General features: G+C 43.3%; 1 protein-coding gene across 2 annotated transcripts in view; it reads left to right on the top strand.

Annotated features, from left to right (window-relative positions):
- Positions 1–25,330, top strand: part of INS (insulin) — a 42,727-nt gene extending 17,397 nt beyond the window's left edge. Inside the window, exons 1-3 of one of the 2 annotated variants that reach the window (XM_075326388.1) lie at positions 18,488–18,569; positions 18,749–18,955; positions 24,730–25,330. In XM_075326388.1, the coding sequence (XP_075182503.1) occupies positions 18,772–18,955; positions 24,730–24,866 (321 nt within the window). In that variant the 5' untranslated portion in view covers positions 18,488–18,569; positions 18,749–18,771 and the 3' untranslated portion in view covers positions 24,867–25,330. Of the gene's footprint in view, positions 1–18,487; positions 18,570–18,748; positions 18,956–24,729 lie in introns of those variants that run through there. The other variant, XM_075326389.1, reaches the window with a different exon arrangement.
- The last annotated feature ends 201 nt before the right edge of the window (positions 25,331–25,531 follow it).

Raw genomic sequence — 25,531 nt, forward strand, 5'->3', positions numbered from 1 at the left:
GACGGCTAGTCTAAGAATTGCAGGAGAGCAGACGGCCAGTCTGAGGATTGTAGGAGAGCAGACGGTCAGTCCAAGGATTGCAGGAGAGCAGACGGCCTGTCCAAGGATTGCAGGAGAACAGACGACCAGTACGAGGATTGCAAGAGAGCAGACACTCAGTCCGAAGATTGCAGAGCAGACGGCCAGTCCAAAGATTGCAGAAGAGCAGACGGCCAGTCTGAGGATTGCAGGAGAGCAGATGGTCACTTTGAGGATTGCAGGAGAGCAGACGGCGAATCCAAGGATTGCAGGAGAGCAGACGGCCAGTTCAAAGATTGCAGAGCAGACGGCCAGTCCAAAGATTTCAGGAGAGCAGACGGCAAGTCTGAGGATTTCAGGAGAGCAGTTGGCCAGTCCGAGGATTGCAGAAGAGCAGATGGCCAGTCTGTGGATTGCAGGAGAGCAGACGGCCAGTCTGTGGATTGCAGGAGAGCAGACGGCCAGTCTGTGGATTGCAGGAGAGCAGACGGCCAGTCTGAGGATTGCAGGAGAGAAGTTGGCAAGTCTGAGGATTGCAACCATAGACGGCCAGTCCAAGCATTGCAGGAAAGCAGACGGCCAGTCTTTAAGATTGCAGGAGAGCAGATGGCCATTCTGAGGATTGCTGGAGAGCAGACTGCTAGTTCCAGGATTGCAGGAGAGCAGATGGCCAGTCCGAGGATTGCAGGAGAGCAGATGGCCAGTCCGAGGATTGCAGGAGAGCAGATGGCCAGTCTGAGAATTGCATGACAGCAGACGGCCAGTCCGAGGATTGCAGGAGAGCAGACGGCCAGTCTGAGGATTGCATGACAGCAGACGGACAGTCCGAGGATTGCAGGAGAGCTGACGGCCAGTCCGAGGATTGTAGGAGAGCAGACTGTCAGTCTGAGGAATGTAGGGGAGCAGACGGCCAGTCTGAGAATTGCAGGAGAGCAGACAGCCAGTTTGAGGATTGTGATGCGATCCTTGGGCAAGTAATACAGCAGTCTGACAGTGCCTAATTATTGACACTGGCGCAAAGGGGTGGGTAGGATTATGAGTGGGTGAAGGGGTAAATATTAATTTTTCGCGGGACTATAAATTTTCTGAGGCTTACATCAACACAATGAGGTTGATGTAAGCCTTAGCAATAAAATACAGCAATAAAATAAATATGACACCCCCTGAAAATGAGCCCTAGGTCATCTTTTGGAGTAAAAAATAGCTGTACCCCTGACTTATCCACAAACATTTATGCAAGTATCCCACCTATATGGACAATAATTTGTAGTGTGATAGTGTAAAGACCCATTTTGATAGTCACTATTAGGAATTGTACGCCATTATATAGCAAGGAATATATTAAGAGTGGTCGTTCCATTTCAGTTTTTACAATTAGCCAGAAGCTTGCCATTCAGCAGATGCCATACTGAGCTTACATTAGGCTCATGGTGACATTTGTAGTGGTGTCACCTACATGATAAGGAGAATGGACATGTGCACAATGGACTGTATGGAAACATGGCTTCATTAAGAGGTTTTCTTTCTTCCGACCTTCTTTTGTTTTATGCTGATTCATGTGGCTTCTTGCCACACCACCCCTAAAGGTTTTACTCAGCACCCCCGAGCCAGTGACCAGCTCATCAAATCGAGCAGAGCTGGAAAATCATCATGCACGGATTTATTTACTTTGCATGTTTCCAGCTGTCAGACAATTTAGACTATGGAGGAAACAAGCTCGTTAACAGTTTAATAGCCCTGTTATCTCCACTAACACCGAATACTTTACAGAATGAGCTGCCTCATCCATTTCACAGTGTCAGTTTAACAAGATGAATTTGTTATATTATTCTCTTTTAAAGGTGGAGTCTCAGAACCGGAGACAAAATGCCAGAAATCTCATGAAATTCATTACTTTTTATATGGTGTGACTCCTGAAATGATGTTCTCAAATTAAAAAAAGAAACCTTAGAACTTGTATAAAAAGAAAAAAGAAAAGTGCATTATCTATTACTGTGACCATAGAAAGTATTTACCCCATTGGATGTTTTATGGTTACTGTATATCATTGAAGCATCAAAGGAAGAAGTTGTCCCATGAAAAGAAATCCGTCAGCAGGTTTTTGATATGTAAGCTGAAGACAGCATGCTGCAAGGGTTAACACAGAGAACTCAGGGATGCCTGTCTTGTCAAGGTCAAATCTGTTGTTTAGATACTGCTCAAAAAAATAAAGGGAACTCTTAAACAACACAATGGTATTTTAGTGTTCTCTTTATTTTTTTGCGCAGTATTTATACAGTGGGTATGGAAAGTATTCAGACCCCTTTAAATTTTTCACTATTTGTTTCATTGCAGTCATTTGGTAAATTCAAAAAGTTCTCTTTTTTCTCATTAATGTACACTCTGCACCCCATCTTGTCAGAAAAACAAATGTAAAAATTTTTGCAAATGTATTAAACAAGAAAAACTGAAATATCACATGGTCATAAGTATTCAGACCCTTTGCTCAGACACTCATATTGAAGTCACATGCTGTCCATTTCCTTGTGATTCTCCTTGAGATGGTTCTGCTCCTTCATTGGAGTCCAGCTGTGTTTAATTAAACGGATAGGACTTGATTTGGAAAGGCGCACACCTGTATATATAAGACCTCACAGCTCACTGTGCATTTCAGACCAAATGAGAATCATGAGGTCAAAGGAACTGCCCAATTAGCTCAGAGACAGAATTGTGGCAAGGCACAGATCTGGCCAAGCTTACAAAAGAATTTCTGCAGTAGACAGCACAGTGGCCTCCATAATCCTTACATGGAAGAAGTTTGGGACCACCAGAACTCTTCCTAGACCTGGCCGTCTAGCCAAATTGAGCAATCGTGGGAGAAGAGCCTTGGAGAGAGAGGTAAAGAAGAACCCCAAGATCACTGTGGCTGAGCTCCAGAGATGCAGTAGTAAGATGGGAAAAAGTTGCACAAAGTCAACTATCACTGCACCCCTCCACTAGTCGGGCCTTTATCGCAGAGTGGCCCGATGGAAGCCTCTCCTCAGTGCAAGACATATGAAAGCCCACATAGATTTTGTATAAAAAAACACACGAAGGACTCCCAGTCTATGAAAACTAAGATTCTCTGGTCTGATGAGATGAAGATGGAACTTTTTGTTGTTAAGTCTAAGCGGTATGTGTGGAGAAAACCAGGCACTGCTCATCACCTGCCCAATACAATCTCAACAGTGAAACATGGTGGTGGCAGCCTCATGGTATGGGGCTGTTTTTCAGCTGCAGGGTCAGGACGACTGGTTGCAATTGAAAGAAAGATGAATGCAGCCAAGTACAGAGATATCCTGGAAGAAAACCTCTTCCAGAGTGCTCTGTACCATAGACCTGGCCGAAGGTTCACCTTCCAACAAGACAATGACCCTAAGCACACAGCTAAAATAACAAAGGAGTGGCTTCAGAACAACTCTGTGACCATTCTTGACCAGCCCAGCCAGAGCCCTGACCTAAACCCAATTGAGCATCTCTTAAGAGACCTGAAAATGGCTGTCTACCAACGTTCACCATCCAACCTGACGGAACTGGAGAGGATCTGCAAGGAAGAATGGCAGAGGATCACCAAATCCAGGGGTGAAAAACTTGTTGCATCATTCTTAAGAACACTCATGGCTGTACTAGCTCAAAAGGGGGCTTCTACTCAATACTGAGCAAAGGGGCTTATGAATACTTATGACCATGTGATGTTTCAGTTTTTCTTGTTTAATACATTTACAAAAAAAATCTACATTTCTGTTTTCTTTCTGTCAAGATGGGTGCAGAGTGTACATGAATGAGAAAAAAATGAACTTTTTTGAATTTACCAAATGGCTGCAATGAAATAAGGAGGGAAAGACTTAAAGGATTCTGAATACTTTCCGTACCCACTATATATATATATATATATATATATATATATATATATATATATATATATAATGTATATATTTATACTGTATATATCTATATCTATATATATATATATATATATATATATATATATATGAACAACAACAAGGCAAAATCCAGCAATAACGTGAGCAATCCAGGATGCTGTTAAAAAATTTTTTCTTTCTTTTTATTCATAAATTCATTAAAATATAATAGTCCAAGTAATTCAGAACAGCATTATCGCAGGAAAATAGCGCAGATAGGACTACGCGTTTCAGCGGTAAAATCCGCCTTCTTCACGGTCCAGAATCTGATCTGCTTTCCAAACATAGAACCTTATATACATCTCACTCCCATCAGAGTAATTACAAACATGTGTGAGAGATTTAAAAACACAAGCTAGAAAAGCAAATCAAACATATAAGCTATCCGCATATTGATCAATATACAGCATGCATAAGAGTTTATAAGGAAAGGATTCACCAGTTAGGAGAAAAATACAATCAGATAATCCAATAACCTGACCATAAAACTATTTTTAAAGTGATGCAAAAAGCCTAACACAGTAGTAATAGCCAGCAACATATAATGCAACAATGTATCAATAGTGCATAATGATATCCATACGATTGTTAAAGCCCTGTGGCATGCGGGTCCCCAGCTCAAATATCCACCTACTCTCTCTTGCAAGCACTTTTTTATGAAAATCTCCCCCTCTCAATGGTTTTTTTACATGCTATATGCCCATAAAAGAAAAACCGCGTAAATCCCCATTGTGTTTTCTGGTTTTAAGGGGGTTCATCGTGCAGCCTACATATTGCATGCGGCATATATTGCAATTAATTAAATAAACTACATTCTCCGTATTACAGTTTATAAAAGAACGAACATTAAACTGTTTTTCATTGGAAATAGATGTAAATATTTTAGACTTATGTCTGGAGGAAGTATCTCTCATCAAACGAAAAATAATTGTGACCCAAAAGAAACTGAATTGAGGAGACAATAAACTTCTGGATCAGAAGACAGTTTGACTCCAAAAAATCTGGGGTAGTTTTCAGCACCAACTATAGTCCTCAGTTTAATTCTATTGTTAAAATTATCAGAAAATATCTTCTGTTATTATCTCAGAATGAAATTTTGAAAAATATTGTGGAAAATAATGATATTGCCTTTGTGGCAAAAAGAGCCCCAACCTTAGCTACATTATTATCACCTAGCATGTTCAAAGATCCAGATAAAATCTCCCCTAGCAACTGGTTAAAAACAATAGGATTTTTTAAATGCGGTGCTAATGTTTGTAAGTGCTGCGGTTTTGCTAATAAGTCTAAAATATTTACATCTATTTCCAATGAAAAACAGTTTAATGTTCGTTCTTTTATAAACTGTAATACGGAGAATGTAGTTTATTTAATTAATTGCAATATATGCCGCATGCAATATGTAGGCTGCACGATGAACCCCCTTAAAACCAGAATCCGCAAACATCTATCAGATGCTAGCAATTTACCAATGGTTGGTGCATCAGTAGTATCCCGACATTTTTCAAAAAAACACAATGGGGATTTACGCGGTTTTTCTTTTATGGGCATAGAGCATGTAAAAAAACCATTGAGAGGGGGAGATTTTCATAAAAAAGTGCTTGCAAGAGAGAGTAGGTGGATATTTGAGCTGGGGACCCGCATGCCACAGGGCTTTAACAATCGCATGGATATCATTATGCACTATTGATACATTGTTGCATTATATGTTGCTGGCTATTACTACTGTGTTAGGCTTTTTGCATCACTTTAAAAATAGTTTTATGGTCAGGTTATTGGATTTTCTGATTGTATTTTTCTCCTAAATGGTGAATCCTTTCCTTATAAACTCTTATGCATGCTGTATATTGATCAATATGCGGATAGCTTATATGTTTGATTTGCTTTTCTAGCTTGTGTTTTTAAATCTCTCACACATGTTTGTAATTACCCTGATGGAGGAGGAGGTGTGATGGTGTGGGGGTGCTTTGCTGGTGACACTGTTGGGGATTTATTCAAAATTGAAGGCATACAGAACCAGCATGGCTACCACAGCATCTTGCAGCGGCGTGCTATTCCATCCGGTTTGCGTTTAGTTGGACCATCATTTATTTTTCAACAGGACAATGACCTGAAACACACATCCAGGCTGTGGAAGGGCTATTTGACTAAGAAGGAGAGTGATGGGGTGCTACGCCAGATGACCTGGTCTCCACAGTCACCAGACCTGAACCCAATCAAGATGGTTTGGGATGAGCTGGACCACAGAGTGAAGGCAAAAGGGCCAACAAGTGGTAAGCATCTCTGGGAACTGCTTCAAGACTGTTGGAAAACCATTTCCGGTGACTACCTTTTTAAACAATTTTTTTTACCTGATGGGAGTGAGATGTATATAAGGTTCTATGTTTGGAAAGCAGATCGGATTCTGGACCGTGAAGAAGGCGGATTTTACCGCTGAAACGCGTAGTCCTATCTGCGCTATTTTCCTGCGATAATGCTGTTCTGAATTACTTGGACCATTATATTTTAATGAATTTATGAATAAAAAGAAAGAAAACATTTTTTAACAGCATCCTGGATTACTCACGTTATTGCTGGATTTTGCCTTGTTGTTGTTCACATTTGTATGGATGGACTCCTACGTCCTGATCCGGGCACAACGGAGTTAACCAGGTGAGCTGAGGATCCAGGTGATTCATTGGAGTGAGCTGGTTTACATTGTTGGACATATATATATATATATATATATATATATATATATATATACACATACACTACAGACCAAAAGTTTGGACACACCTTCTCATTCAAAGAGTTTTCTTTATTTTCAGGACTTTGAAACATGTGGAATTAAATACTTAAATAAGTGTGAAACAACTGAAAATATGTCTTATATTCTAGGTTCTTCAAAGTAGCCACTTTTTGCTTTCATTACTGCTTTGCACACTCTTGGCATTCTCTTGATGAGCTTCAAGAGGTAGTCACCGGAAATGGTTTTCCAACAGTCTTGAAGCAGTTCCCAGAGATGCTTACCACTTGTTGGCCCTTTTGCCTTCACTCTGTGGTCCAGCTCATCCCAAACCATCTTGATTGGGTTCAGGTCTGGTGACTGTGGAGACCAGGTCATCTGGCGTAGCACCCCATCACTCTCCTTCTTAGTCAAATAGCCCTTCCACAGCCTGGATGTGTGTTTCAGGTCATTGTCCTGTTGAAAAATAAATGATGGTCCAACTAAACGCAAACCGGATGGAATAGCATGCCGCTGCAAGATGCTGTGGTAGCCATGCTGGTTCTGTATGCCTTCAATTTTGAATAAATCCCCAACAGTGTCACCAGCAAAGCACCCCCACACCATCACACCTCCTCCTCCATGCTTCACGATGGGAACCAGGCATGTAGAGTCCATCCGTTCACCTTTTCTACAAAGACAGAGTGGTTGGATCCAAAGATCTCAAATTTGGACTCATCAGACCAAAGCACAGATTTCCACTGGTCTAATGTTCATTCCTTGTGTTCTTTAGCCCAAACAAGTCTCTTCTGCTTGTTGCCTGTCCTTAGCAGTGGTTTCCCAGCAGCTATTTTACCATGAAGGCATGTTGCACAAAGTCTCCTCTTAATAAGAAGGTGTGTCCAAACATTTGGTCTGTACTGTATGTATATGTATATATATATAAAGGGAGACTGTCAACAGGTTTTTGATATGTAAGCTGAAGGCAGCATGCTGCAAGGGTTAGCATGGAGAATTCAGGGATGCCTGTCTTGTCAAGGTTCTATCTGTTTTTTTTATAAGTTCATTTAACGGGAATCTGTCATCAGGTAGTTGCCACTAAATCTACGAGCACCATATTTTAATGTCAGAGACCTTGATTCCAGCGATGTGTCACTCACTGAGCTGCTTAGTGTAGTTTTGATAAAATCACTGTTTAATCAGCAGTAGATTATCATTAGCGGACTACTTTATGTAGTCCAGCATATTCATGAGCCCTGTATAACTGCTGGATCTGCAGCAGAGAAACATTGAATTTATCAAAAAGACAGCAAACAGCTCAGTAAGGACACATCACTGGAATCAGGGTCTCTGTGTCTACATTATGCTGCTCTCAGATGGGGGAGCAAAAACCTGGTGACAGGTTCCCTTGAAGCAGCAGGACACAGCAGGTCTTCTCATTGCTTGGACTACAATGTCACATGCATGGCAGTCCAGCTCGCCCCCTCCTCTGATTGACACCTCACTGTTAATGCACAATCTCTATAGAGAGCCGGGTGTGGGTGGGGGCAGCTCTCTCAGCACTGCTACATGACTGAATCTAAAAATTCTGAATGTGTTTGCACCCAGTAATCTAAGTGATACATCAATGGATTCAGGGTCTCTTTGCCTACATCATATTGCACTCAGATGAGGTACCAAAAACCTGCTGACAGATTCCCTTTAACGTGGGTCCAGGTATTACATGAATATTCAAACTGAAGCTGCTCTTTCTTAATGATAGGAACTCCTTACAATGCATACGTATGGAGAGGGGCTGTCTTAAGCCTGATTAGGCTTTTCTCATTAAAAAAAAAATACATTCATACCTGTAAAACAGGATCTACATGGTTTATAATTATTGAACACTAAATAATTAGTGGTATAATGTCACCCTGTTAGGGAGCATTCACACATAGCAGTAGTATAAATAATTTTACATACGTGTAGAACAATGCCTAAATCATTGCTCCTCACTTGTAAATAATTTATCAGGGCCTCCGGGAGGGACGTACCTTTAAAGGAAATCTTCATAGCTTATTTATGCTAATATACACTAAAGTTGAGTCACTCATAAGTTTGGCTCGTTTTTAGACTACCTTGCCCAAGTTTGCACTGTCTAAAAACTAGAAAGAATTTGTAAATCTGCTCCAGAATAAATTGGGCTAAAAGTAAAGTATACAATTTTCCAAAATTAACCAAAATTTGGCATTTTTATAAAGCAAATGTCTAGATTATGCAGATTTATTTTTCACTTAACTAAGCCATAGTGTCGGATAGGAAAGCTGATTGGACAGACCATTGAACACAAGGATGAATTCTCACCGCCACACAATTAGAGAAAAAAGGATGGATCTACCTGTGGCCAAACATTTTTGTAACCCAGACCACAGCATCATGGACATAAAATTGCTGGTATTGAAAGGAAATTTCAAGTCCCAGAGAGACAGGAGACTATGGGAGTACAAACTTATGATGACCTTTGACACATTCAGAGCAGGAATGAATGTGTTAAATTAATTTATGTATTTTTACATCAATTATGAAATGTGCTCCTCAGACCATCCGGGGCATCACAGCTCTGGACCAGACCCCAATTAGAGGACAATAAAACTTTCACACTGCTTATCTATGAACTGCTGCAATATTTATACCTACAACTGATTGTCCCCTTCCCATAGTGATAGTTCTGCTTCACATAACGTGTCTTATTTACTGCTCTATTCTTTGTCCTGTTGTGTGTAAATATGTGACTCTTCGGATTTTGTGCTATACTGAGCCTTATGAAGAGACCTGCGTAGTCTCGAAAGCTTGCAATTATTACCATCTTTTCAGTTAGGCATTAAAAGGTATCAACCACTGAGGACTCAGTTCTTTTAAACATTTTTTTTTTATCTCTACAGGCTAAAGGTACCGTCACACTAAGCAACTTACCAGCGATCCCAACAACGATAGGGATCGCTGGTAAGTTGCTAGGAGGTCGCTGGTGAGATGTCACACTGCGACGCTCCAGCGATCCCACCAGCAACCTGACCTGGCAGGGATCGCTGGAGCGTGGCTACACAAGTTGCTGGTGAGCTCACCAGCGACCAGTGACCAGCCCCCAGCGCCGCGTGGAAGATGCTGCGCTTGGTAACTAAGGTAAATATCGGGTAACCAACCCGATATTTACCTTGGTTACCACTGCACGGAGCTACACGTGCAGAGAGCAGGGAGCAGCGCACACTGAGCGCTGGCTTCCTGCTCTCCTAGTTACAGCACACATCGGGTTAATTACCTGATGTGTGCTGCAGCTACATGTGCACAGAGCAGGAAGCAGCGCACACTGCTTAGCGCTGGCTCCTTGCTCTCCTACTTACAGCACACATCAGGTTAATTAACCCGATGTGTCCTGCAGCTACATGTGCACACAGCAGGAGCCGGCAGCACAGGCAGTGAGAGCGGGGGAGGCTGGTATCGAAGGTAAATATCGGGTAACCAAGGACAGGGCTTCTTGGTTACCCGATGTTTACATTGGTTACCAGCCTCTGCAGAAGCCGGCTCCTGCTGCCTGCACATTCAGTTGTTGCTGTCTCGCTGTCACACACAGCGATCTGTGCTTCACAGCGGGACAGCAACAACTAAAAAATGGTCCAGGACATTCAGCAACAACCAACGACCTCACAGCAGGGGCCAGGTTGTTGCTGGATGTCACACACAGCAACATCACTAGCAACGTCACAAAAGTTGTTCGTTAGCAGTGATGTTGCTAGCGATGTTGCTTAGTGTGACGGGGCCTTTACATGGTACAAAGATATATTTTACCTGTATGAAAACACCTGTTAAGATAAAAAAACTAAAGCAAAGATAACAAATAGTAAACAACCAAAGGAAATGTTTGTCTGCTGTGGCGCAGTAGACAAATAAGCTGCACCTATAGCAGAGGCTCAAGAGTTCAAACCCCAACACATGACGAGACTCCTGTCAGTGGCTGGATGTGATCAGTAGCCCATATAGTATTATGGGCTCCATACAGGCCTCCTTTTAGTATTATGGTCCCCACATGAAAAAATGCTCAACTGTCCTTTTTTCTCCAGTTTCTGCAGTGAGCACTCTGAAGCTACTGCTCAGCACAGCGGGCGCAAAATAGTGTCGTCACCGCACCCGCTGTGCTGAGACCTAAGATGCAGAATAATGGGGGAGGGAGCGGACGGCTTCCCTCTCCCATCTCAAAAATATATTATAAACCCCAACTTTTTTTAAAAAATTCCTTTATTATACCAAAAGCTAAACAGACTCATAGACATAAATACATACAATGTCTCAGCTGGATTCAACCAATAAGGGGGTAGATACATTGCAATATATAATTCATCCTTCTGTCACAATTCGATACCTATTTCCCCTCATCAAAAAATTCCTCAGAGGGAAAAATTGCAATTTTTCAAAGGTTTATATATACTTCATACCATTATTCACATTATATATATATTTTTTATAAATACCTATTAAACTCACCGTCACACAGTGGTTTAAGAGCTGAATACAGAGACAAAAAGATATTTCGTCTCTATATCTAGTTCCAACCCCTATCCAGTTTTAGAGACCATATAAACACACTTATGCTAATGTCATCCCTGGTCACTCTTTTTGATGTTTTTGACAGCTACTCGACATCCAAATCACATCCTCAACTGGTCAATTGAACAGAGGAAAAAACAGGGATAACTTTTTTAAAAAAAGCACATCCTGGAATACCCTAGGTTATTCCTAACAGAACCAACACCCAATATGTAGTGCAAACTCATCTACCGAACTGTTATTTTAGATACCATGCACCCTATAGAATGCCAAAGGTCATTCTCTACAGAACAGAGACTTAATATCGGCCCGAGGCCATCATTGCTTTCAACTATATCAGCATCCAGGGTGCCGATGCAGTGGAAAGTGCGATGCTGAGCAAATAAAATCAGCCTATGGTCCAGAGTTTTACATGTGTGCTCTATTATTTGGCACTTTGCGTAAAGGGACTATGTTACCCTTTTGCAGTTTTTTAGTTATTAATATGGGCATACAGGTAGCACAAAGGTGAAATTAGCCATACTTGTATGCCTACTGGACGATGGGTCATTTTTTTGCAAAATCCTCTTTTACATGTTCTTTCTTCCAGGCTATGGGGCATGGGCTGCCCAGAAGATAAGCTGGCCTCCAGTCTGCATTATACAGGATTCCTTATCCCCTTTTCTTCTCTTGTATCCTTGTGACGTGAGGTGCGCAGCCTGTAATCTTGTGCCTGCGCATTCTGTCTGCTATCTGTTCCGCCCTTCTTTGGGCACAGGCTTCAATTTTGATGTGCGCATGTGCCGGGGAGTCACTGCTGCTCCACTGTGCAGGGAAGAGACAGCAGGCAGAATACACAGGTGAGGGATTTCCGGCCGCACACCTAACTTCACAGGTACACTGCGGAAGAGAAGGGGAGGAGGAATCTTGTATAATGAAGACCGGAGGCAGTCTCTTATCTTCCGAGCAACACACGCCCCATAGCCTGGAAGATAGAAAATATAAAAGAGGATTTTTGCAAAATAACCCATCATCCAGGAGGCATACAGGTATGGCTAATTTCACCTTTATGCCACCTGTATGCCCATATTAACAACTAGAAAAACTCAATAGGGTGACAGATTCATTTTAAGTTGTGTAAATTGTGTAATGAGATATAAGGATGTGACTTGTTTTTCTGGTATATCCTGACTTGAGATGATTTGATGGTCAAATCTTGAGTCCTGCCTTGGCTTGAGAAAGGTTCCGTTATAGGACTGAATGCCTCTACATCGGCTAAAAAAAACTCCCTTTTTTGCATCATTACATTGGAGTGCTGCTTAATATTTTGTTTATATTCTATTGGGCTAGTGGGTTTGTGTTCAAAAAGCCTTGCTCCCATATAATTATAAGACATAGGTATAGATAGATAGCTAGATAGATAGATTGGATGGATGGATGGATGGATGGATGTGTAGCGCCCCTGAAGCCATCAGGGAGCAACAAGGTACTGCATCCTCACCGGGATGCAGGGCCTACCCCCGTAGTGACCCGGAGATCCAGTGCCGGTAACACCAAAAACCCAAGTAATCCTAGTCTTTCCCAACAATCCCCCATACAATGATAACCAGCTAGGGTCGGACCAATGGATGGCTGCCTAGAGATGGAGCCAGTCCAGTCCACTGGTTGACCAGGTGGGATGGGCAGACAGTGGAGAGTAAGTCAGAGAAGTGGAGTGTGAGAGGAGCAAGAAGGTGGACGTGAGGAGATGGTCTGACGCGGGTTAACGGGAACCTGGTACCCAGGAAAGTATTTGCCAGTGGAGTACGGTGGAGTACTCCCAAAACTACGCACCGACGGGGTACAGGACCCTAGGACAGGAAAGAGCTCAAAGCCGACCTATAAACACCTGCACAGCAAGGGTACCATCAAGGACCTTGTTGACCCTAAAAATTTGAAGACTCAGTAGCAAAGGGAGAACTGGGGACAGGACCAGAGACTCCAACCCCACAGGGTTCATGCTACCGTCAGGCGGACAGAAGTGGACAAACTACCAGACGGGGACCCCCAGTTGCTCTACGCCACGGGGACCCATTTACCAGAGACAGGTGCAGGGGAAGAAGGTACCAGAGTACTAAACTGGCACTGGGACGAAGGGGACCTGGAGATGAAACCAGCCGGCCTCGGGTAACCAGTTACACTGAACTTTGGTGTGGATTCCCTTCTTCTAACATCTGTCACATCACCCATACACTGGGGCCTGGCCCTGCTTGCAGAAGGCTTAACATCCCGGCTGCAAATAACACCAGCCCCAGTAGTGATATTCTGCAGCGGCTCCATTCCTATACCCGCAAAACTGGAAGTGGCGTTACATATGAACACTAACTTAATCCCTTGTAAATACACCCTCATCACAAAATGGGCCCAGTGCACGGGACCGGGCAACGGCCACCACCATAACATTCCCAAGACATATACTGCCCGGGACCAAGTACCCCATATCCCTGGGTGCGACAACCCTTTTTTCCTAGCGTCACGAACAGGATTGAACTGGACCCAACTAAACCGGGTGACGTGTGCCTTAATGATTGTACTTTATGGACTTTAATTTATTGTTTGAAAAACTGCCGCCATTTTGCTGTGAAAAGTAACTGCGCCACAGCAGAGCAAAAGGCGCAAAAAGAAAGCCCTGCCTCCGGGGAGTGTCTAAAATGTAAAACGAAACCGGAAGCAGGGATCCCGGAGGCGCTGCACCAGAATGCCTCCAGGACTGTCTTGTAACATGTCTGCTCCAGGGGAACGCGCCAGTGCACCAGGTCACCCAGAGATCTGGACCGCGGAGAGGCTAGAGACGGAGGTCCAATGGCTGTGCTGGACTCTGCAAGCAGAACACCTGCAGCGCACCGAGGAGTGGAAGGCGGAGATGATGGGAATGGTAGCAGCCATGTAGGCCCAGGAGAGAGGAGCGCCGCTTGACCAGGCTACACTGACCCAGGCACCGGGATCCATCCTTGACCAGGTCGCTGCACCGCCAGAGCCAGAGAGACCAGAAGTGATCGCATCACCTTCTCCACTGGAGAAGGACAAAGTGTTGCCAGCTTCCCCTGCCAGACCAGAAGCGGTCACATCACCTTCTCCGCTGGAAAAGGAGCAAGCACCATCTGCTCCAGTGATGATCGCCCAGGCTACCGCGGAGGAGGCCGCCGCCAGTGATGATGACCATCCCCAGGTACTGTGCCCAGTCGCTGTTGGGGCTCCGGCAGCGAGCTACCCTGATCCAGGTAGTGGGAAAGTAGTGGTCGTCACCTGGGAACAGGCCCGAGTCAAGGAGGACACCCACGAGAGGTGCCAGGCTATAATCACTCAGTTGGCCCGGGAGAGGGAGGCACGGCAGGCGCAGGCGGAGGCCAAGAGACCTCCAGGAGAAACAGCGCCTGCGGCTCACCATCTATCGCGCCCGGGGCCTGGTATCAGGGTGTTGTAGAATGCTTCAGCATCAAAAGGGGATGGGGTTTCATTGCGGAGCCCAGCCTGAAGGAGGGAGTGTTCATCTCCCGCCGAGATATGAGACCCCATCTCCCAGAGGACACCCTGATCAGGACCTGCATGTGGGTGACAAAGTGGCCTACACCCGGCACTATGGAGGTTGGGGCTGTTATACCCTTGATGTGGAGGTTCTTGCTGAAAAGCCAGCCCTCGCTCCCATTCCAGCTCCCATTTCAGCACCAGTCCTTCAGCTGCCACCAGGAGGCAGTACAGGTGCACAGGACCAGTGCACACAGACCCTAAGTGCTGATCCCAGGAGGTCAAGTGAATCTGATGGCCCCTTTCCAACCCCCTGGTAGCCATGACCTGATATGCTACCAGTTTGTTGTTTGTTGAACGTTTGAACTGTTCCTGAAAGTAACCAGTTTAATGTTTTTGATAAAAATGGACCCAGGCTGCAGGAGTGACAGCAGCCAACACAAACTTGTGTGATTGTAAATAGTTGCACCAGTGTACACCACCAGAGTACCCCCAACCAGCGGACTTTGCTGAGAGCACTGCCACCAGGAGAGGTCCGGGGCACAGATGGTCCAGATCTGGTCACCAACAGAACCGGTGACCTGCTTCAAGACAGGTTCTGGGACCAGGACCTTGGGGTAGTGGGTGCGGGGAGGGGTACTACAGGTTGTGAAACAATAAAGAAATGAACCTCCACTGTGTGGGAAGACATGTTTATCTTATAATTTGCAAAATAAAAAGTGTAACCAGTTTCACTTGCAGCCCGAGGACGTGCTGGAATTAATCAAGGGGGAATGTAGCGCCCCTAAAGCCATCAGGGAGCTATAAGGTACTGCATCCACACTGGGATGCAGGGCCTACCCCCTTAGGGACCTGGAGATCCAGTGTTGGTAACACTAAAAACCCAGGTAATCCCAGTTTTTCCCCTAACAATCCCCCATACAATGGTACCCAGCTAGGGTCGGACCAATGGATGGCCATCTAGAGGTGGAGCCAGTCCAGTCCACTGGTTGACCAGGTGGGATGGGCAGACAGTGGTGAGTAAGTCAGAGAAGTGGAGTGTGAGAGGAGCAAGAAGGTGGACGTGAGAAGACGGTCTGACGCGGGTTAACGGGGACCAGGTACCCAGCAGAGTGGTTGCCGGTGGAGTACGGTAGAGTACTCCCGGAACTACGCACCGACGGGATTCAGGACCCTAGGACAGGAAAGAGCTCAGAATCCGACCTGTTAACACCTGCACAGCAGGGGGACCTTGCTGACCCTAAAATTCTGAAGACTCAGTAGCAAAGGGAGAACCAGGGACAGGACCAGAGACTCCAACCCCACAGGCTTCACGCTACCATCAGCAGGCAGAAGTGGACAAACCACCAGACGGGGACCCCCAGTTGCTCTACGCCATGGAGACCCATTTACCAGAGACAGGTGCAGGGAAAGAAGGTACCAGAGAACCAAACTGGCACTGGGACGAAGGGGACTTGGAGGTGAAACCAGCCAGTCTCGGGTAATCAGTTACCATCAACCAGCAGTGAGTAAAGACCAGTTACACTGAACTTTGGTGTGGACTCCCTTCTTCTAACACCTGTCACATCACCCCTCCACTGGGGCCCGGCCCTGCTTGCGGAGGGCTTACCATCCCGGCTGCAAATAACACCAGCCCCAGTAGTGACATTCTGCAGCGGCGGCTCCATTCCTATAGCCGCAAAAGCGCAAGTGGCGTCACATATGAACACTAACTTAATCCCTTGTAAATACACCCCCATCACAAAAAAGGCCCAGATGGATGGATAGACTGATGGATAAAAGGATGGATGGATGGCTGGATAAATGGCTGGATACATGGCTAGATAAATGGCTGGATAGATTGACAGATAGACAGACAGACAGATGGATGGATGGATGGATGGATGGATGCATAGATGGATAGACAGATAGATAGATAGATAGATAGATAGATAGATAGATGATAGATCGATAGCTACATGAATGGATGGATGGATGGATAGATGGATGGATAAATGGATGGATGGATGGATGGATAAATGGCTGCATAGATGGATGGATAAATGGATGGATAGATGGATGGATGGATTGATGGATGGATAGATGGATGGATAAATGGATGGATGGATAAATGGATGGATAAATGGATGGATAGATGGATGGATAGATGGATGGATGGATGGATAAATGGACGGATAGATGGATGGACGGATGGATAGAAACCTGGATAGATAGATATATAGATAGATAGATGGCTGGACAGATAGATGGATGGATGGATGCATAGATGGATGGATGGATGGATGGATGGATGGATGGATGGATGGATAAATGGATGGATGGATGGATAGATGGATGGATGTATGGATGGATGGATAGATGGATGGATGGATAGATGGATAAAAAGCTGGAGAGATAGATAGATCAATAGATAGATGGATGGATGCATATATGGATGGATGTATGGATGTATACGTGGATGGTTGGATAAATGGATGGATAGATGGAATAATAGATTGATTAAAAAGCTGGACAGATAGATAGATGTATGGATGGATGGATGGATAAATGGTTGGATGGATAAATGGATGGATAGATGGATAAAAAGCTGGACAGATAGATAGATAGATAGATAGATAGATAGATAGATGAATGGATGGATACATGGCTGGATGGATGGATGCATGGATGGATGGATGGATGGGTGGATGAATGCATAGATGGATGGATGAATGGATAGATAAATGAATGGATGGATGGATGGACAGATAGATGGATGGATAGACGGATGGATAGAAGGATCGATGGCTGGATAGATTGATAGATAGACAGACAGATGGATGGATAGATGGATGGATGGATGCATAGATGGATAGACAGATAGATAGATAGATAGATAGATAGATAGATAGATAGATAGATCGATCAATCAATAGCTGGATGAATGGATGGACGGACGGGTGGAAGGGTAAATGGATGGATGGATAGATAGATGGATAAAAAGCTGGACAGATAGCTAGATAGATAGATGGATGGATGGATGGATGGTTGGATAAATGGATGCATGGTCAAATGGATGGATGGAAGTATGGATGGATGGTTGGATAAATGGATGCATGGTCAAATGGATGGATGGAAGGATGGATGGATGGTTGGATAAATGGATGGATGGTAAATGGATGAATAGATGGATAAAAAGCTGGACAGATAGATGAATGAATGGATGTATAAATGGCTGTATAGATGGATGGATGGATGGATGAAGGCATAGATGGATGGATGAATGGATAAATGAATGGATGGATGGACGGACGGATAGATAGATGGATTGATGGATGGATGGATGGATGGATAAATAGCTGGATAGATTGACAGATAGACAGACAGATAGATGGATCGATGGATGGATGCATAGATGGATAGACAGATAGATGATAGATAGATAGATAGAAGGATAGATAGATAGATAGAGGGATAGAGGGATAGATAGATATGCCTACCACTGTGGATACATACCATACTATACATCAATTTAAAAAAGTGTCATGACTACAGATATTTTTGCTCTCTTCCCTTCTGTATTCCTTTTCCAGAATTAATGTGGCAGGTGGTCATGTCATTGGAACAAGTGTTGATGCTGAGAAATGAAATCAATGATCCTTATGTCCAGGGACTTGGAAGTTTAATAGGTAACTGTTCAGCTTATTGGGAGGAGCAGCTAATGAGCTGGCAGAATTTGGCAAGGTGCTTAGCTAAGGTGCTTTGTGATGTATAAAATGGGTATGCAGGAACAGGAAGATCACACTTACACCTGCCATCTCTCCATAACACCTGACCCTCTCGGTCCTTCTGTAGCATTTCACCAGGTAAGTGTCACATTGTTGTGGTTGTGTGTATAGGTCTATGTAGGTATAGGCTAATGCATTAGTTATATTCAGTGCTTCATTCTTACCTTTTTTGAGGAAAATTTCAGTTGTTTTATTTTATATATTAAATTCTGTAGTATTTTAGTAGCGCTCATAGTTCCTGTTTCTTCTGTGCACAGATCCACCCACCGTTTCTTTCATCATGGCTCTGTGGATACAATGTCTCCCCCTGGCAGTTCTTCTCATCCTATTTACACCCACCACCCAAGCCTTAGCCAACCAGCACCTTTGTGGGCCTCACCTTGTAGAAGCCTTGTACTTGGTCTGTGGTGAACGAGGTTTCTATTACTACCCTAAGGTCAGACGAGACCTTGAACAGCCATTAGGTAAGATGTGACCGTGCTTTAAGAATTCAGAAATTACATTTCAAATTTTGAATTTTGACAATCAACAAAATATGTTTTTGTGTATCAGATTAGTAGATAACGGGAAATCCTAAAAGTAAAGTGTGGCGCTGACTGCGACAACAATATAAAGCTGGCATCATTTACTTCCTTTACCACATTTTATTGTTTTATTCTTAACTAGCTGTAATACCCATCATTGCCCAAGATAGTAACTAAGTGTCTCTCTCCTACTCTGTATGTGTCTCTCTCTGTCTCTCTCTGTCTCTCTGTCTCTGTTTCTCTCTCTGTCTGTCTCTCTATGTTTCTCTGTCTGTCTGTCTCTATGTTTCTCTCTCTGTCTGTCTCTCTATGTTTCTCTGTCTCTCTGTCTCTATGTTTCTCAGTCTGTCTCTCTATGTTTCTCTCTCTGTCTGTCTCTCTATGTTTCTCTGTCTCTCTGTCTCTATGTTTCTCTCTCTGTCTGTCTCTCTATGTTTATCTGTCTGTCTGTCTCTATGTTTCTCTCTCTTTCTGTCTCTCTATCTGTCTCTGCCTGTCTCTTTGTCCTGCTCTGTCTCTCTCCCTGTTTCTTTCTGTCTGTCACTCTCTCTAGCTCTCTGTCTGTCTCTCTCTGTCTCTTTGTCTGCCTCTCTCCCTGTCTGCTTCAGTCTCTCTCTGTGTCTCTCTCTATCTCTCTGTCTGTCTCTCTGTCTTGCTCTCTGTCTCTCTCTCCCTGTTTATTTCTGTCTGTCACTGTCTCTAGCTATCTGACTCTCTCTGTCTGTCTCTCTATCTGTTTCTGTCTCTCAATCTGTCTCTTTGTCTGTCTCTATCTGTCTCTCTCCCTGTCTGCCTCTCTCTCTCTCTGTGTCTCTCTCTATCTGTCTCTGTCTGTCTCTCTGTTTTGCTCTGTCTCTTTCCCTGTTTATTTCTGTCTGTCACACTCTCTAGCTCTCTGTGTCTCTCTCTCTTTGTCTGTCTCTGTCTGCCTCTCTCTCTCTGTGTCTATCTCTATCTCTCTGTCTGTTTCTCTGTCTTGCTCTCTGTCTCTCTCCCTGTTTATTTTTGTCTGTCTGTCACTCTAGCCTGCTGTGTCTCCCTCTATCTGTCTCTCTATCTGTCTCTATTTGTCAGTCTCTCTCTGTATCTTTGTCTGCCTCTCTCCCTGTCTGCTTCAGTCTCTCTCTGTGTCTCTCTCTATCTCTCTGTCTGTCTCTCTGTCTTGCTCTCTGTCTCTCTCTCCCTGTTTATTTCTGTCTGTCACTGTCTCTAGCTATCTGACTCTCTCTGTCTGTCTCTCTATCTGTTTCTGTCTCTCAATCTGTCTCTTTGTCTGTCTCTATCTGTCTCTCTCCCTGTCTGCCTCTCTCTCTCTCTGTGTCTCTCTCTATCTGTCTCTGTCTGTCTCTCTGTCTTGCTCTGTCTCTTTCCCTGTTTATTTCTGTCTGTCACACTCTCTAGCTCTCTGTGTCTCTCTCTCTTTGTCTGTCTCTGTCTGCCTCTCTCTCTCTCTCTGTGTCTATCTCTATCTCTCTGTCTGTCTCTTTGTCTTGCTCTCTGTCTCTCTCCCTGTTTATTTTTGTCTGTCTGTCACTCTAGCCCGCTGTGTCTCCCTCTATCTGTCTCTCTATCTGTCTCTATTTGTCAGTCTCTCTCTGTATCTTTGTCTGTCTGTCTCTCCCTGTCTGCCTCTCTCTCTCTCTATCTCTCTGTCTGTCTCTCTGTTTCTCTTTCTATCCGTCTCTCTGTCTCTCTCTCTGTCTCTCTGACATAAGCTTCTTATACTATGAATGTCCTTCGTTGCCTATATCAACCAATCACAGCTCCTATTAATGACCTGTAGCTCCCAGCTCCATTGACTTTAATGTAAGCAAGTTTTTTGCCGAATAACTGTAAAGTACGGGGTTAAATTTTCCCCTCAACACATAGTCTATGATGTTCCCTGAGTCTCATGGGGCGTCTGTGCAAAATTTTGTGATTGTAAATGCACTGGTGCGGATTCCTTTAGCGGACATACACACATACATACACATATACACTCAGCTTTATATATTAGATAATTATACATGAGCCTCAATATATATTTAATTCTCAATGTCTGGAGGCGGCCATGTCTATGACAGCATCAATAGTGAGATAACTTGATAAATGTTGAATATTGGAGATTCGGAAAAATGACCATACATCTGCTGTCACTCACCATTAAATTTTACAATAGATACTGAAATAGCTTAATATTTATGAATATTTATGAATTACTGTAAATATTTATAAATATTTATTATACATTCCATCAATATGCCAGAATGCTTCCTTTTATTAAAGAAAATCAGATATAAGAAGAGCAGACTCATAAAAAAGTGTCTTCATTGATAAATCATGTTAAATACAAAATTAAAAAGTGAAACTTAGGTGGAAGACAACATCAAAATACAAAAATGTATGCAATTTTAATTTTCTTGTTTGTGACCTTGTTAAGGTATACACACAGGAATTGCACAAATAAGCCAATCATAAAGGTTAAAGGGGGTATTCCCATCTCTAAGATCCTATCCCAATATAATAATATTAGTAAATACCTCCAATTAGAAATATAGTATAGGTCTCCTGATGCCATGTTTCTTACCTCATGTGCAGGGCATTGCAGTTTAGATATCCATGGTTACAACCATGAGCAGCTAACTAACTGGCACTATATGAGTGGATGTAACCATGGATACCTAAGTTGCAATGCCCCGCACATGAGGTAAGAGATATGGCTATATCAGGGGACCTATAATATATTTCTAATTGGAGGTATTTGCTAATATTATTATATTGGGATAGGATCTTGGAGATGGGACTACCCCTTTAAGTATTACCACTTTAAGAATACCCCTTTAAATATTATAAATAACTTTGTAGTTTGCAATGATGGAGGTAGAGAAAAAATAACCCATTTTTTACATCCTGATGATAAAGTGCCTGATGCTAACATATGTGGGATCTATATTTATATGTACCTGCTGTGTTAAAGATAACGCAACCATTACAACATCATCTTTAAAGTAAAGAATCCATAATCTCACTTTTGTTAGAGTAAATAACCCCTAATCTCACTTCTCTTTAGAGTATAGAATTCATAATCTCACTGCTCTTACAGTAAAGAATCCAGATTCTCACTGCTCTTATGGCCCAGTCACACTAAACAACTTACCAGCGATCCCAACAACGATACAACCTGATAGGGATCGCTGGTAAGTTGCTAGGAGGTTGCTGGTGAGATGTCACACTAAGCGACGCTCCAGCGATCCCACCAGCAACCTGACCTGGCAGGGATCGCTGGAGCGTCGCTACACGTGGAAGCATGCTGCGCTTGGTAACTAAGGTGAATATCGGGTAACCAACCCGATATTTACCTTGGTTACCAGCGCACACCGCTTAGTGCTGGCTCCCTGCACACCTGCACACCTGTTACCAGCGTCCGCCGCTCTCACACTGCCAGTGCCGGCTCCTGTTCCCTGCACTCCTAGCCACGGTACACATGGGGTTAATTACCCGATGTGTACTCCGGCTACGTGTGCAGAGAGCAGGGAGCCGGCACTGACAGGGTGAGAGCGGCGGACGCTGGTAACGAAGGAAAATATCGGGTAACCAAGGAAAGGGCTTCTTGGTTACCCGATGTTTACCGTGGTTACCAGCGTCCGCAGAAGCCGGCTGCTGCTGCCTGCACATTCAGTTGTTGCTCTGTCACACACAGCGATGTGTGCTTCACAGCGGGAGAGCAACAACTAAAAAATGGTCCAGGACATTCAGCAACAACCAACGACCTCACAGCAGGGGCCAGGCTGTTGCTGGATGTCACACTAAGGAACATCGCTAGCAAGTTGTGCCTCAGCAGCGATGTTGCTAGCGATGTTGCTTAGTGTGACGGTACCTTAACAGTAAAGAATCCATAATCTCACAGCTCTTACAGTAAAGAATCATTGTATGTGATAATTAAACCCTTTTTTTGTCTAGATGTAGACTCTACCTCTCCAGATAAGAAAGTTCAATCATTGTAGAGGATGGTGCATTATCATAATTTTAGGCTTAGGTGTAAAAAGATCAGCAACAATCATTTCCATCGCAGATTCTCACATGGCTCATGACAAGCACATCATATCAAGTCATAGCAGGCAAATATTCTCCAGTCTAATGTCTGCAACACTGATATGTGTGAACATACTATATCAGTGTATTTATATTTTACAGTTTTGCACATTTTTTTTTTACAAACATTTTTGGCAAAATATTAGGTTCAGGAACATTAAATTGCCTCAAAGATGCAGTACTTAATTAGGGCCTAAAATAATACTCAAAAATTATTATTATTATTATCGTTGTTATTATTATTATTATTATTATTATTATTTTCTTGTCTGTACTTCATAAACAGAAATTGGAAATATGGATTGCAAAATACAATTTGTCTAATGGCAATATTTTTTTAGGATAATTCTTATATTTAGCAACTGAGATATTAGCTGGGACTCTTTGCCAATTCTTCACGAAATCTTTATCTAAATTAATTTTCTATATTTCTGCCCTATGTACTAGCACTAGCCATATAGTGCACCATAATCTGGATTAGGGCATAGTCTGTTCAAAAGGGCAGATATATCTACATAAAAATCTCCAGGGATGACATTTTAAAAGCCGATAAGCATTACTATCAGTAATGTCACCAATATCATCAAATTATTTTCCATAAGACTTGAGGTTAACCATCAACAGTGATGTTGTCTATGGGACCCAACATTAATATGAAAGTTAGATTGTGAGCCCTACCGGACCGATGCGAGATAACAGTCTCTGTACAGCACTACAGAATATGTTGGCACTATATCAATGAAGAAACAAAATGTAATCTTGAGAACTAGAAAACTATAAGTACAGTGGAATCTTGGTTTATGAGAACAATCCGTTCTGGGAGTGTGCTTGTTAACCAAGTTACTCGTCTAGCAACGCAAAATATGCCATAGTAAATAATGCAAGCTCAGACAATTCATTCCACAACTTGTTCAATGTCCCATCCTGGTCCCCTATTGTGCCATTCCACACACACACAAACACACACAAACTCACACACACACACACAAACTCACACACACACATTATGCTCACCTTACCTTCTGTTCCCTCGTCGGCCTCCTGGTTCTTGTAGTCCGCAGGTACAGGATGTGTATCGGGTAACCATCGCGACCGATGCCGGAGCTTCCGCTTGCAGCGCTTCAGCAGCAGTCGTCATATGCAGGAGCTGCTTGCCTCTGATTGGTCAGAGCGCTGCCTTTGAGAAGTGGCTGACAGCGGAAGTTCCTCAATCATCACTATGGTTACCCGATACACATCCTGTACCAGCGGACTGCAAGAACAAAGAGGCCGGCGATGGAACGGAAGGTAAGGTGAGCATAGTGTGTGTGTACATGTTTGTGCGGACTGCACGAGCTGGTCAGAGTGCGGTGAAAGTACGGAACCGGAAGTGTGTGCGGTGAGTATTTGCTCGTACGGCAAAGATTGCTCGTAAACTGAGTTACATGTTTACAGCAAACTTTGCTCGTATAGCGAAATACTCGAACACCAAGTTACTCATAAACCGAGGTTCCACTGTAATGTCTACTGCCGAACAACATGATCATAATAATACAACCATAGTATAGTAGTATAGAGTTAGATTTTTCATGTCAGGACAGATTTATGAGGCCAGAACTTAATCTTATGTACTAATGCACTTCTATATTTTCCTATATCTACAGTGAACGGAGCCCAAGGCAATGAGCTGGATGGGATGCCGCTCCCGGCCCAGGACTATCAGATGAGGAAGCGAGGCATTGTGGAGCAGTGCTGCCATAGCACGTGCTCATTGTATGAACTGGAGAACTACTGCAACTAAGGGCCAGATGTTAGGACACTTACAGAAATTAACTATCTATGCAATCTACATACATGTGTGTATTTATATGTGCATGTAGCTGATCCAGTCCTGATATTTCTATTGTGTCTTTTTGCCATTGATTGCTACCGATAGAGCGATTTGGGATGAAGATATTAGTATTGTCCAAAGTTAGAAAAAGTTACTGACTGCAAAAAGACACAAGTGGAATACAGAACGACAGGTGGCAAAGGCTTAAAAGTAAAAGAAAAAAAAGTGGGTTCATGCAAGGGTATCAAGTCTCCCGAAAGTAACCGAGTGCAGGACGGGGTGACAGTGAACAAGTGGAAGAAATTGTGAGAAGAATTTCGTTAACCCGGTGCTTTTCTGACACTGAATGGGGTGAAATGCCTTGATGTTCTACAAAGCCTCTTTTCATAATGTAAGTGTCCTGTACCTATCCATCCTCTCTCCCTGGCTGAATACAAATAAATGGAAGAGATAAAGCATTTCTTCTGGTATTATTTAACGCCGCTACTGTGTGTATAATAAGTTTGATTTATAAATACATTAAGCCGGGATTTATACGCTCGGGGCCTGTCATCGGCCTCACAGCTGCTGTGATTAGCTGGCGGTATTTACATCCAACCAACAGGAAAAATACATTATGTGCGCGGAAGAAAAGA

The sequence above is a fragment of the Anomaloglossus baeobatrachus genome, chromosome 10, assembly GCF_048569485.1.
Source record: "Anomaloglossus baeobatrachus isolate aAnoBae1 chromosome 10, aAnoBae1.hap1, whole genome shotgun sequence".
NCBI lineage: Eukaryota > Metazoa > Chordata > Amphibia > Anura > Aromobatidae > Anomaloglossus > Anomaloglossus baeobatrachus.